Genomic DNA, 13,421 nt, shown 5'->3' on the forward strand with positions numbered 1-13,421 from the left:
TCTATGAATAAAAATGTTTGCTTTTAGAAGAGTTTAAGCACTTGTGAAACTCAACTTTTTTAATGGACTTTCATATATGGGAAGCATTTGTTTATTGTAGTGAGAGCTATAATAGATATTTAGATTTCATTTCATTTCATCTCAATGTATCTCTTTAGGGTCTGCCCATGGAAGATATTGGATGAGTTGCATGGAGGTGTGAGAGCCATGCAGGGTATATGGGGTTATGAGTTGGCATGGATGGGCATGGAGAGTTGGTGGGTACAATGAGAAGGGTGATAGCTAGAGGGTCTAACATTTAACAAAACAAATGGGATGAAGTCCCAGAGAACTGAGGCAGAACTTAGAAGCAACATGCTTTTGCATTTGGCAGTTCAAGTTGCCACTTTAAATCTGTCCAGGAGGCATCAGGCCTGACATCATCATACACCTGTCCTCCTACTCACCTAGAGTGAAAAACTGCAACACTCAGGACATTTCCCTCCCGATGTGCAAGAAGTTTCCTAATGTGAGCTATCGCTGCCCACCACTCCCGCTAGGCTCATAAACTCTGTTTCTGTTGCCATTGATGTTACCAGACCTGCTGAGTATTTCTGACATTTTCTGTTTCAATTTTAGATTTACATCCTCTGCATATTTTGTTTTCATGTCACTGCTCTGAATGATTTCTATTTTTTGTCGCATTTCTTTGCTCATTTATTTCTCGGATATGTAGGATGCCAAGAGCTTAACCTCATCTGACTGCATCCTAACTCCCTGTATCAAAATACATGACACTGTGAGGGTTTGAAACAAAAACTGAAAAATACCAAATTGGTGGAAAAATCATGGAAAGTTAAAGTTTCAGGCAGATAACCTTTGTCCGATAAAGGGCCACATTCCTGAAATGTTAACTTGTTTCTTTCCATGGAGGAAGCCTAACCTAAAGAGTTTTTCCAATGTTTATCAGTTTCTGTCCCAGATCTGTGTATATGGAATCAGCCAGCTGTGTTTCCAATCATGTCTGACTAATCATCCTCCTAAGTTTGAGCCCTTAGCAACAAACCCCAAATGACTTCAGATGAATGTAACTATTTCAACATCTCACCCATAAACGTTTGCTGTGCCATTTCAAATGAATATCCATTGTTCCAAAGAATCTGGATTAATGCTACTTCTGAAATTTAAACTGAACTTCCAATGCAAAATTGTTCTGTGGATTTAATTCCTTGTGGGTGCATTTAACTTAAAAGTAACATATTAGCATCCATTTCATCCAAATGCTTCCTTGGACAAATAGTCAAATATCTCAATATGTAACATTAATGTCTGAAAGGTTTTCTTCAATGACTCAACCAAGAGGGACCATCAGAAATCTCTTTACTGACCAAGCAAATAACAACAATATAGATTCTTATTCCATCAGTGTCTTTTCTTGAGTTTTACTCTTATTCACAGATAGCATTCTCAGTTGAGTCAGAAAACTGTGGGTATAAGAATAGCTCCAGGGCACGTAAAGATCTAAGCAGATGCTTCGAGGCACTGAGAAAGTTCCACAATGTCACAGGTATAGCTGTTTGCTGAATTTTTAGGGCCAATGTTGAAAAAAGTGGTCAGAAATGGATATAGAAATGGCAGACTAACCACACACCTGCCCATAACTAACCCGCACCCGCACACAGCAAACAGTCAGATCAGGTCTGTGGAGTTACAGCAGATTTTGAATTCCTGATCGTCCAGGGTATATCAACAAATAGTCAATCAGTTGCTGAACGCTTTGTACAATTGTGGGGTAAATACTTATGATACATAGTCTGCCCATGAGTAACTTTCCATTTTGTTTTGGAATGGGAAGTGAATGTTCCTGGCAGGCTGGCTATTTATTGGCCATTGGTAGTCTTAAAAAGAATGAGGGGAGTTGTCTTCTTGAACTGTTCCAAACCTTGCAGGTTATTTATACCGTCTGTGCTGTTAGCAAAGCTGTAAATTGTGAGTGGGATGCTATGACTAGTAAAGAATCTGGAATTGCATGTTGCACAGTCGAGTTCATGCTGTTCAGCTATTTACAGGCTGCTTAAAATGAAAACAGTCAGGCATTAGGTACAATGGGTCAGCCATGGCATTCCTTCCAAAAATGGTACTTCTCTATTCTCTCCAACTTTCAACTGTAACTGCCTATATATACAACATAATGGTAAAGTTGCCATAGTCCCACCAGACCAGAGGGCTGCTCTCTCATTAGAGAGAGATGGTGGTAGTTTAACCTGAGGGTCACCTCAGTGGAGGGAAAATTTGGGAAAGTTAATCCTTCATGATGACCTCAGTTGGTGTGGGAATTGAACCCATGCTGATAGTATTACTCTACTAACCATTCAGATGGCAGGTAGTTGAAAATCAGCGCTCTACCCCACCCTTACATTAAACTGAGACTCAGTCTGATAGATCAATAGCACATAAAAGGTTGTAGAACTTAACATTAAATGTAGCACAATCTGATAAAAGGACCATTTAAAGAAAATATGCTATACAGGTTATTTCTCTGATAATTTTACACATTATCTTTTGATCTTCAAGGAAAACTTCATGCGGCACAACATTCTAACTAGTAATTTTCTCAATTATGCTTTGTGGTTAACAGATATATTGTAAAGATAGAGTTAAGTTTAATAAAGTGTACAGTTTATCAGTTTACAAGGAAATATTTAAATGTTAAATAAATATACTAATTAGCTTTCAAAATCCCCTCTGATCATATGAAAAGAATTTTAGTTTTTGCACAAATCTATATGACTATTGTTAATCATATAACTGTTTGACAAAGTGGTCTGTAAATTCAGTCATGCAATACTCAGTTTTTGGCAAGAAGGAAGTTTCTAGATTGTTGGCCTGAAGTGCAGAACCTGAGGGAAGGGACCAAGTATTGGCATCCAGGATCAACACCTGAAGCAGGCAATTTTCCCTTACATCAGCAAAAGAAAGGAGCTGAACTGTTATGAGGCCCTCACATCAAGACTGGATTTCCCAGAGGGAGGCCATGTACACAAGCATTGTCTACACTCAGTAAATCCAGACTTTGCAACAGCCTGCAAGCAACATTGCAAGATTTCAGATTGACTGACTTCAATGTGGAGCTGAGGAGAACAGGCAAAGAGGCAGAGATGCATTTATATAGCATCTTCCACAACCACAGGATGTCTGAAATCACCTTACTGCAAATGAAATAATTTTGCAATATAGCCACTACTGTAACGGAAGTAATATGGCAGCCAAATAAAAACCAAAAGAACTGCAGATGCTGTAAATCAGGAACAAAAACAGAAGTTGCTGGAAAATCTCAAGTGAAGAGAAAATCAGAGTTAACGTTTCGGGTCTGGTGACCCTTCCTCAGAACTCACTGAGGAATGTGATATGGCTGTGAAAATGAGTTTTAGCAAAGACTTGGTCAAACACCAGGAGGGACAGTGAAATTAATGTCGGTGGACGAGAAGAAAGATTGGAACGGAGAGAGGAGCAGAAATTCTTCAAGGTGGGCATGCCTAGAAGAGATGTGGCAGTGAGTTAAAAACTAAATAAAAACCAAAAGAACTGCGGATGCTGTAAATCGGGAATAAAAACAGAAGTTGCTGGAAAAGCTCAGCAGATCTGGCAGCATCTGTGAAGAGAAAATCAGAGTTAATGTTTCATGTTCTGAGTTCTGAGAAAGGGTCACTGGACCCGAAACATTAACTCTGATTTTCTCTTCACATCTGCTGCCAGACCTACTGAGCTTTTCCAGCAACTTCTGTTTTTTTTCCTGATTTACAGCATCCACAGTTCTTTTGGTTTTTATTTGGCTGCCATATTACTTCTGTTACATTAGTGGCTATATTGCAAAATTATTTAATTTGCAGTAAGGTGATTTCAATATTTCAATTGAATATTCCAATTTATTCAAAGTGAAGTCCCAAAAAGAGGACCAGCTCATTTGTTTTCATATCTCGAGTGATATATTGACAAGAATCTATTGGAGGGTAATTATAATAATAGCAGCTGCCTGCCCTTGATCTTTTTCTTTATTTATTAACAGAATGTGGAGGTCACCGGCTAGGCTAGCATTTATTGTCCATCCCTAATTCCCTGAGAAGGTAGCAGTAATCTACCTTCTTGAATTGCTGCATTTCTTGGGTGTAATATCCAAGGCAGGATGATGCAGGGCTTGAAGAGGAACTTGCAGGTGGTGGTGTTCCTGTGTCTCTGCTCAATACCAGAAGTCATTGACTTGGAGGTTCCTGTTAAAGGGGGCTTGTTGAGTTTATGCACTGTGACTTGTAGATAGTGCACATCACTGCCACTGTGCATTTGTGATGAAGGAAGTAAAGGTTGAAGGTGGTGGATGGGTTGCCAGTCAAGCAGGGTGCTTTGCCCTGTTTTGAGTTGAGCCTCTTGAGCGTAGTTGGAGCAGTTGTAAAATATTCCATCATAATCCTGATTTGTGCCTTGTAGATTGTAGATGGGCACAGGGGAGACAGGACGTGAGTTGCTCACTGCAGCTTTCTGAGCCTCTGACCCACTCGTATAGCTACAGTATCTATATGGCTGGTCCAGTCCAGTTTTGATCAATGGTAACCCCAGGATATTGATAGTGGGGGATCCAGCAATGGTAATGTTGAGGAGAAATGGTTTTGTTTGTGATAGCCTTGCCTGGCACTTGTGCATAGCGAGAATATTACTTGCTGCTTTCATGAACCCAAGCCTGGATGTTGTCCATGTCATGCTACAGTTGGACACAGGCTGTTTTAGTATCTGGTGAGTTGCTAATGGTATTTAACATTGCACAATCATCAATCAATATTCCCACCTCTGACCCTATAATTGAAAGAGTGTCATTAATGAAGCAGCTGAAGAAAGTTGGGCCTAAGGCATTACTCTAAGGAACTCTGCAGATGTGCGCTGGGACTGTGATGATTGATCTTCAGCAATAACAATCATCTCTCTTTGTGGTAGGCATGACTCCAACCAGAAGAGAGTTTTCATTCCCATTGTCTCTAGTTTTGCTTAGGCTCCATGTTGTGTTATATGGTGAAGTTCTGCCTTGATATCAAGGGTAGCCACTCTCACCTCTGGAATTCGACTCTTTTGCCTATTTTTGGATCAAGCTTCTAATCATGAGGCAAGGAGCTGAGTGGTCATGATGGAACTGAAACTGAGCATGTTTATCCAATATTGACATTATTTTAGGCCTCAGGGACACTGTAACAGCACTGTTGGTGTCCCTACACCCTAAGAACTACAGTGGTTCAAGAAGGCAGCATGCCACCACTTTCTCCAGAATATCTATGGGTAGACAATAGTTGGTCTAGATAGTAATACTCACATCCCATGAATGAGGAAAAAACTGTGTCCACATATGTAAAAATATAAATGTGCCTCAATTCACTGTATTATCTTTTGACCACTTAACACATTATTTTAAAAAATCAACCAAAAGAGTCCCTATAAAATTGAACATGTGCCAGCCAATTACTGTCTAATGTGCTTCTCTCAGTTTACAACCCTTAAGAGCAGTGACTTGTCTTAAGTATTTGTAAGGTAATTGCCTTGTTGTATTTCGAACTGCCTGTGGGCAGAGATATCTGGTATTTGGAAACCTTGCTGTTATTGATAGTTTTCGAAGCAGAAATATTGTGAGTCAACTTTTCCATGCCTAAGAACTTCTACACTGCTGCTGGAGTACCCATACATCAGTTGAATAAGAGTTGATAAAGCTCATAATGTTGTGTCTTACAGTGGGACAAAAACCAGGCAAACCGGGTTTCAGATTTGATTGCTTTTCCCCATACAGTGATATATCTGCAGCCTCTCATGGAAATTAAGGATGGAACTGGTCTACAAACTTGGCAGTGAGTGAATCAAAAACGGAAATGTTGTGATGAGCAAATGGATCAGATTCTGCTTTGATAGCCTGAAATTACAATGCGCTGGGAAAAACGTGAATATCTGTTGCTGCAGCAATCAAAGCCGTGTGTTCAAGAAACCAGTTTTGATTTTTTTTTCTGGTTGACTAATTTCATCGCTGGATGCTGCAATTAAATAAATAAAGTGACTGACCTTTCAGCTACCTAATGCTGTTTGAAGTTACGGTTTAGGAGGTTGTACAGTTCCACACCCCAATGAAGTCCAATGTGAAGTACCGCTGAGTGTCAGAGGCTGACATTGATAAGGAGTTGTCAGTTTCAGCCCATGCAGAACTGGACTGGTTCCATTCACTGCCTTGCAACAAGCTTGACAGCAACCTTAATTTAGGGCTGGCAAGAGGTTACACATCTTGGTATATTTGGCACATGACCTGACCATGAAGACAATTTTAGCTCCTCAGTTTAATGTTTTACCAAACTGCATTTCAACACTGAAAATGTTTTATCTCAAATTAAAGAGATGCAGACAGGGATTACCGGTTTAGAAGATTCATTGCTCTTAAGTAGTGATTTGTTAGCAAAAGTACTGAACTACTGGCTTGACATATCAAACAGGATGCGAAACCTTTGTTAAAGCATATTACATACAATTAATTTGAAAAAAAACTATACCTAAACAACTTTAACCAGAAGTTAATAAACAAGTTATCAGCACAGGACGGTCAGGAGACGTACAGCATGATCTTTAACTTGATATGTTGCAGCCCCAGCAGATTGAAAAATGAAACACAAAATCTGTTCCCTTTAAATATACTGTAAACTCTTCCAAGAAAACTACTACTCAGATTTACTGCAAATCAAAGATTACAAGTTACATTATTCATGCTGTAGTAGCAATAATAGCAAAAGAATTTAAATTGAGTATAAAAGTTAGAAGCTGTGGCATTTTCACATTGAAGGAGCTTTCACATGAAGGAATGTAGCTTGTATTAGAGATGGCATCATGATTTAACACACTGCACAAATAAATCCATACACTTTGAGCCAGGCTGACTGGAAGTAGTACAATGGAGCATGGATATTTCAATATGTCAGGTTACCCCTAAACAGGGAATTCTGCCTGCAGGTTAAAAAGCATTTGTGCGAATTGAATAATATTTACCCGTATTTATTTTCCTTTCTTCCAGTGCTAATAAGTAAATTTCAATACATAAGTTTGGAAAATAGCTACTTCTAAGTATTCTGTTAAAACTTTCTGTAAAGTACAGAACTTATGTTGCAGAGTTTGTGTTTAAAAGTCAAAATAACCCATTTTCTTATGTGTTAAAACTCATTCAAATCACAACCAAAGAAATTGCACTGATTTGCAGTAACTTGTCCCTTTTTGTACAAGGGTAACAACCTAAAAAAATGTCAGAAGAAAAGCATTAATTTGTATTCATTGCTTCATTAACATTAAAAAGAATTGTTTAAAGTCAATATTACCTTTTCTTTTCCCCTTGCCTTTACCACGTTTGTCACCTTTCTTCTTTCCTCTTTCCTTTTTTTTGTTTTCAGACATTCTGTGCTGCTAGAAACTAATCCTCACAGATGCAACAGACTTTACTATATGAAGAGTGCCTTCACTTCCTCGTCCCTTATGCTTATTCAACACCCACTACAGTACCTCCTACTACTGATGACGTTTGTTTGAGGCTGACTGGAAGGGGGTTTCCCATCCTACAGCCATTAACTAAATCAGTCGTTTTCTTCCCAGTGATCTATTGATTAGATATTTTAATTGTTTTGTAAATTAGAGACAATTTTTTTATTTAGGTACCAAAGGACTGCTCCAAAACATTATTTAGAAAGGAATGGAAAAACTGTCTAACCATTATTTTGCCAAAATTGATTTATTCACTTAGCGCACTGAATACCGAGCAGAAAACTTTAATAATGCTCGAGATACACACTTTCTAAAGCAGTTTTAACCAGTTTATTAAAATTGAGTTAGCACAAGAAACCAGCATTAACACAAACACAGAGATGTTATATAATTTCCAATCGCTACACAGTTACAGGACACCCCAAAAAGAATTGGTATTGAGTTTCTAAACACTCTACGTGCTGACAAATGATGCAGAAAGAAAATGATGCTAGAAGAATCATTATTTATACACAGAGAATAACACAACACAGTCGATTTTAACCCTGAATGGATTTCACGTCAATGAGATGGTATAATGACCTCCAGGAAAAGTGGCCATCACTGGGATTACAACAAAACACAATGCCAGGAAGCCAGATTTGGAGTGAGAAGGATCTTGCACTGGGGCTAGGCAAGTACAGCCCGGTGAGAGGTGAGACGGTTGGGGTCAGGATAAACAGACTCAGGAGGACTGGAGGGGTGGGCAAGTGGGGTCAACCTAGGAGGCCCCCTCCAGTACTCCTACGGGCACGTTATAGGTGGTAGGTATGGTGCCCATGACATTTTACAGGCGCCCCCCCATTTGTAAAACTGTCATCAAGTGGCCATTAAAGACCATTGTATATAAGCAGTTATACTGAAAGCACCCCTCATACAGCATTTTAAAACAGTAATGCTTCTGCTTTCTCATCTACACAAGGGACAGACAGGAGACAGGATTTTGGTCCTCTAAATGTGATGAGAATGGAGCTGGGCAGTCATGAAATTCCACACCACAGTCCAGTGTGACCAGATTCTGGGGAGTGTTGAAGGTTTAGAGGAGTTGGCCAGCTGCTTGGAGACAGTAATCCTTGCACAAAACCAGTGGGCCTATGTTCCATGCAGGCTTTCAGACTTTCCCCAACTGCTTGGCCATAGTGTCTAAAGCCTATTGATTCTCAGTAAGTAGGTCACCTTCTGGTCCCTGAGGGAAAATTACTGCTGGCTTGTGACCCTGGCATCGGTATCCTGTCCCAACACCCAACCAGTGACTTGAAAGCTAAGACTTAAGGACATTTGGTGAAGTCCAATTAACAGAAAGACAATTGATCACATTCTTAAAGAGAAACAAGGTGGAAAAAATAACCATACACTATATTCTTTTGCTGCTGTAAGTTGGTACTCATGATAAAGGTTTAGTTATTTTTTGTAGATCATGGTTGACTCCTACCGGGGCACGATTAATTCTTACAAGATTTTCTCAAGTACCCTATTAAGGTATTGGACCATTACATTGTTATACCTATAATAAGGAATTTTTAAATTTAATTGTAAATTACTGTTCACTTGAAGTGGCCAATTTACACAGCAATTGAAATCACCACAATTTGGTTCTTTGTGTCAACCTAAACAAATACAGTCCTACACTTTATTAGAAGACTTTATTCAAAGCTGTAACTGTATGCTTTTCAGATCTGAAGAAGCCTTCGTTTGAAGGAATTCTTTTATTCAAATACAAAACAAATTATGCTGCTTAACTCATTCCTTCAATTTAAGCTACTTGTTATCTGGAGTAGGTTCTGGGGAAAATAGATAAAAACTAATAGACCAAAGGTAAGTATTTGTGAAGAATATTTTGCTGATAGGGTCAAGTGAAGAAGGGAGGGAGAGGGCTTGTGTGAAGCATAAATTATGGTACAAATCAGTTGGGTCAAACAGTCCATTTCTGCATTGTACATTTTATGAAGCAAAACTGTAGATGTATTATGAAATCTCCAGCTAACTATTCGCTGTTAAAGACAAAGTCACAACTTTTCAATATGGCAGCATTAAGTAAACATGTGGCATGACCGAACAAAACTTTTCTGATCACAGGCAAGAACTGCATGGATAATGGAACTGAATTAGGAGGACTTGTTGTTAAATATCAGTGATATTCACAGGATTTACTTTTGAACAATTTTGATAATTTGAGATTTTTTTAAAAAAGCATAATGCAAGTGATTTGCTTAAAATATGGGTGGAAACAACATTTGCTCAAACTTTCTCCTAAGCAAAGACAATACTGCAACCTCCACTCTATACAATTAACTAACACTAATTAAATTAGTGTTGTGAAAAAAAAACTCTTACTGAATGTAAGTGCAAGGGTCGTTGTATATGTGTGCGCAGAATGTTAATACAAGCATAGAAAAGCCACAGAACTACATGCATATTCCCTTTTTGAGCACATTAACAAAAATTAAATTGAGATTCTTAACCTTATGCGACTGGGTGGGATGCTCTTTGGAGGGTCATTGCAGACTTGATGAATAAAATGGCCTCTACCTGCACTGTAGGGATTCTATGATTCAACTAGATAAATTATTCATGCTAAAACATTGATTGTAAAGCAGTCATGTGAATACTACATTTCATTTCTTTACCTTTTGAATAGAAGTCCTACAGTGTGGAAGCAGGCCATTCAGCCCATCACGTCCACACTGATCCTCTGAAGAAGATCCCATTCAGACCCATGCCCCCTACTTTATCCCTATAACCTCACATATCATGGCTAACCCACCGAGCCAGCACACTATGGACAATGCAGTATGGCCAATCCAACTAGCCGGCACATCTTTGGATTGTGGGAGGAAACCGGAGCACCCAAAGGAAACCCACGCAGACACAGGGAGAAAGTGCAAACTCCACACAGACAGTCACCTGAGCGTAGAATCGAACCTGAGTTCTTGGCACTGGGAGGCAGCAGTGCTAACCACTGAGCCTCCATGCCACACCTTGTTAACGGAATCACATAATATTCACGTCATGTTAATAAAGTAAGATCAACTGCTCAAAGGTTTTTTGTCATCAACTAAACATTCCATTAAAACTTTTAAGTAAATGTCTGTACAAGTGAAAGTTTTTGATAATTGCACTGAAGTTGGACTTATACATATAAGCTTTGTTTCCCAATAGGATGGGTATTGGAGAATTTTTCAATAATCGAATGAATCTTAAACCATTTATAAAATCATGAATCGGCTGGCACTTGCTTTCGTGACTAAGTAAACCCCCAAATCACACAGCTGTTTTCCTATTATAGGATTACAAATGGCTCAGACTCATGCCTAAACTAGTTATCATAGCACTGAGTTTGGTGAGAGAATCCAGCTGTGTGCAGAAAAGATATGTATAGAAATTCACACATTTCTGTTCAACATCAACAGATACACTTCTACATTCATAATTAAAGGGTAAACCAAAATAATCAGATTTATATTGCACCACATAAGGTCAGTATCAGTAAACAATATTTATCAGCACAGAAATGTTCACGTTCATAACAAGACATCCGCCAGCAAGTTAAAATCAAAGACTTGGCCTTCCATGAAAAAAATGCTTCCACCCTTAAAAAGCAAGCAAGGACATGCGAGTGGATGTATGTGTGCTTTCAAGCTGCTTATTAGCTTCTCCCACTGTTGCATATTGCCCAATCACAAAGAGTTTCAATTAAATTGTGCATAGATACTAATGCTCCATGTAGGTGGCAACAGAAACTTGATAATAGGTTTCAGCAAATTCTCACACTCTGAAAAGTGCAGTTCTTGCAATGGCTTTTACCTGAAACATCATCTCTATTGTTAAAAAAAACCTGAAACTCTTGTAATGATCTATAGATAAAAAAAGAAAACTGGATCACGTCTAAGGTGCCACTGAAACTGTTTACTAGTGTTAGAAGAAGGGACCATGGTGAGCTCAAGAAACCAAAAACATTGCCAAGTAGTTTGAAACGTGTTCTACACAGGTTAAGTTTATGTACATACATAAAACTGATTATATCAATGTTGTGGAATATTGCAACCTTTTACTTTAAAAACGCTTGCCGTTACCTACACTGTTGACAGATATGAATTAAAAATATCACTCATCTCTGCAGTGTGCCCATCCTCCAAGCCATTTTTAGAACTTTTTTTAAGTACTTGAAAATAAAACATTTATTGAATGATTTGTTTGTGAACTGCAAATGCCAAGCCAAGCTACGGTTACAAATGCCATTCATTTTTAGGCCAAAGCACTCAAATTTGATATGCCATGGAAGAAACAAAAAAAAAAGATGAATTGCCTGGCAACGTACAATTTTTCAAATGTAAAATCTTAGCCTCAAATTTAATTATGTGTAACATCCTTTCTGGTTAAATATTTCCCCGCAAATAATCAAATCTACATAATAGAAAGGTTTTGTAAAAGTTTGATAATTTTGGCATTTCTCAGTAACAATGCCATAGCTGCTGACCATTCCTGTGTGTCTTGCTGTCATTGAGTTGTTGCAAATATTGCTGATTTTCCAAATTTCAAAGAAGTTCCATTGACTGTTGAAGCACGTGCATGAATTCAAAAACTCTTACACTTTTAAACGCATTGTACCCTTCCAACTTGCAAGAGTTTTGTCGGTTTGCACAGGCCATTCCAAACCACATCTTTAGAACATATTTTTTGCACTGTATGAATTAAATAGATCATAATGGATCAAAATGGAATAAGCTTGAATTTCAAACTTGCTGAGAAGTTTTTGAAGGAGAGATCCCAACTCTCTGGAGTCAGTAAAATAATAACAAATAGCACAATGAGTCTTCGAGCAGGTGGACAGTTTTGTCATACTGTTCATCTATAAGATTTATTTTATAGCGTTTCTTAAGTAATGCTCACAACATTGTGTATGGCAATATGAAATCTGGAGCAGTACATAACTACCATACAAATAATTACTTTACATAATGGTGGATAAGATAAATGTGCAAATGCTTCATATCACAGTAAGACAAGATCACTCTTCCAATCTAAATCAAATATATTTACTACGGAATAAACTGAATTTGTTACTATCTTCATAGATTATTCTTGTAAACACCAGGGGTGAAACTGGCCCTTTACAGAGTTTTGTTTCTACCCAACATTCCAGTTGTTTAAACTGTGCCTATAATATTAATTAGACAATCCAAATGCAAAACCACAATTAAATCTACATGGTTACAAGTGGTATAATCAAAGTCACAATTCTTTTTCTTGCCAAAGGGTTCTAGCCCTGGATCTTGCAAGAATCTATGTGCAACAGAACATTAAACATAATTACATCGCAATACCTTTGACATACCGAAAACTTTGTCCTTCAAAGAAAGAAAATGTGGAATAAAGCCAGGCATTTTGTTCAATACTTCATTTAAATATGTTCACATTGGGACTTCAAACCATGAGAACACAAGGAACATATTTTCTGGCACCATTACTGTCATAACCAGGATTACAACCTCAGATCACCTACAGACATATTTAGTGTTTAAAGGGAAATGCTTATTGGGCCAAGATGGCAGCAGAGTAGGTCACTCCAGCCGGAGCTCCTCTGCTTCGTCAGTTCCTTTTCTCTTTTCTTTCTTTTTTTCTTCTCTTTTGTGCAGTTTATCTTTTTTATCCCTAACCCCCTCAACTTTTAACTTCTTCATCTTACCTGGAGAAAATAGAGGCTAGTCAGAGTCCAGCCAGCAGAGGAGACGAGTCACAGACCATAACACCGTGGGAGGTGAGATAGTCATGGGAACCGAGCCCCGGAGGTGAGTCTCAGGCCGGAGCCTGGAGCAGGAGGCAGTCCAAGTCCCGGAGGCCAGTTGCAGGCCGGAGCCTGGAGC

The 13,421-nt window shown here is 38.5% G+C and overlaps 1 protein-coding gene across 2 annotated transcripts in view; it reads right to left on the minus strand.

The window, feature by feature from the left end:
• LOC109912652 (pro-neuregulin-2, membrane-bound isoform-like) overlaps positions 1-13,421 on the minus strand; it is a 663,648-nt gene that overhangs the window by 137,755 nt on the left and 512,472 nt on the right. The window contains exon 1 of one of the 2 annotated variants that reach the window (XM_020512077.2): positions 7,359-7,468. The exons of the other annotated variant lie outside the window; for it this stretch is intronic. Within the exon in view, the coding sequence (XP_020367666.1) occupies positions 7,359-7,434 (76 nt within the window). The 5' untranslated portion in view covers positions 7,435-7,468. Of the gene's footprint in view, positions 1-7,358; positions 7,469-13,421 lie in introns of those variants that run through there. 2 annotated transcript variants of the gene reach the window in all.

Source organism: Rhincodon typus, chromosome 12, assembly GCF_021869965.1.
Source record: "Rhincodon typus isolate 14 chromosome 12, sRhiTyp1.1, whole genome shotgun sequence".
Lineage (NCBI taxonomy): Eukaryota > Metazoa > Chordata > Chondrichthyes > Orectolobiformes > Rhincodontidae > Rhincodon > Rhincodon typus.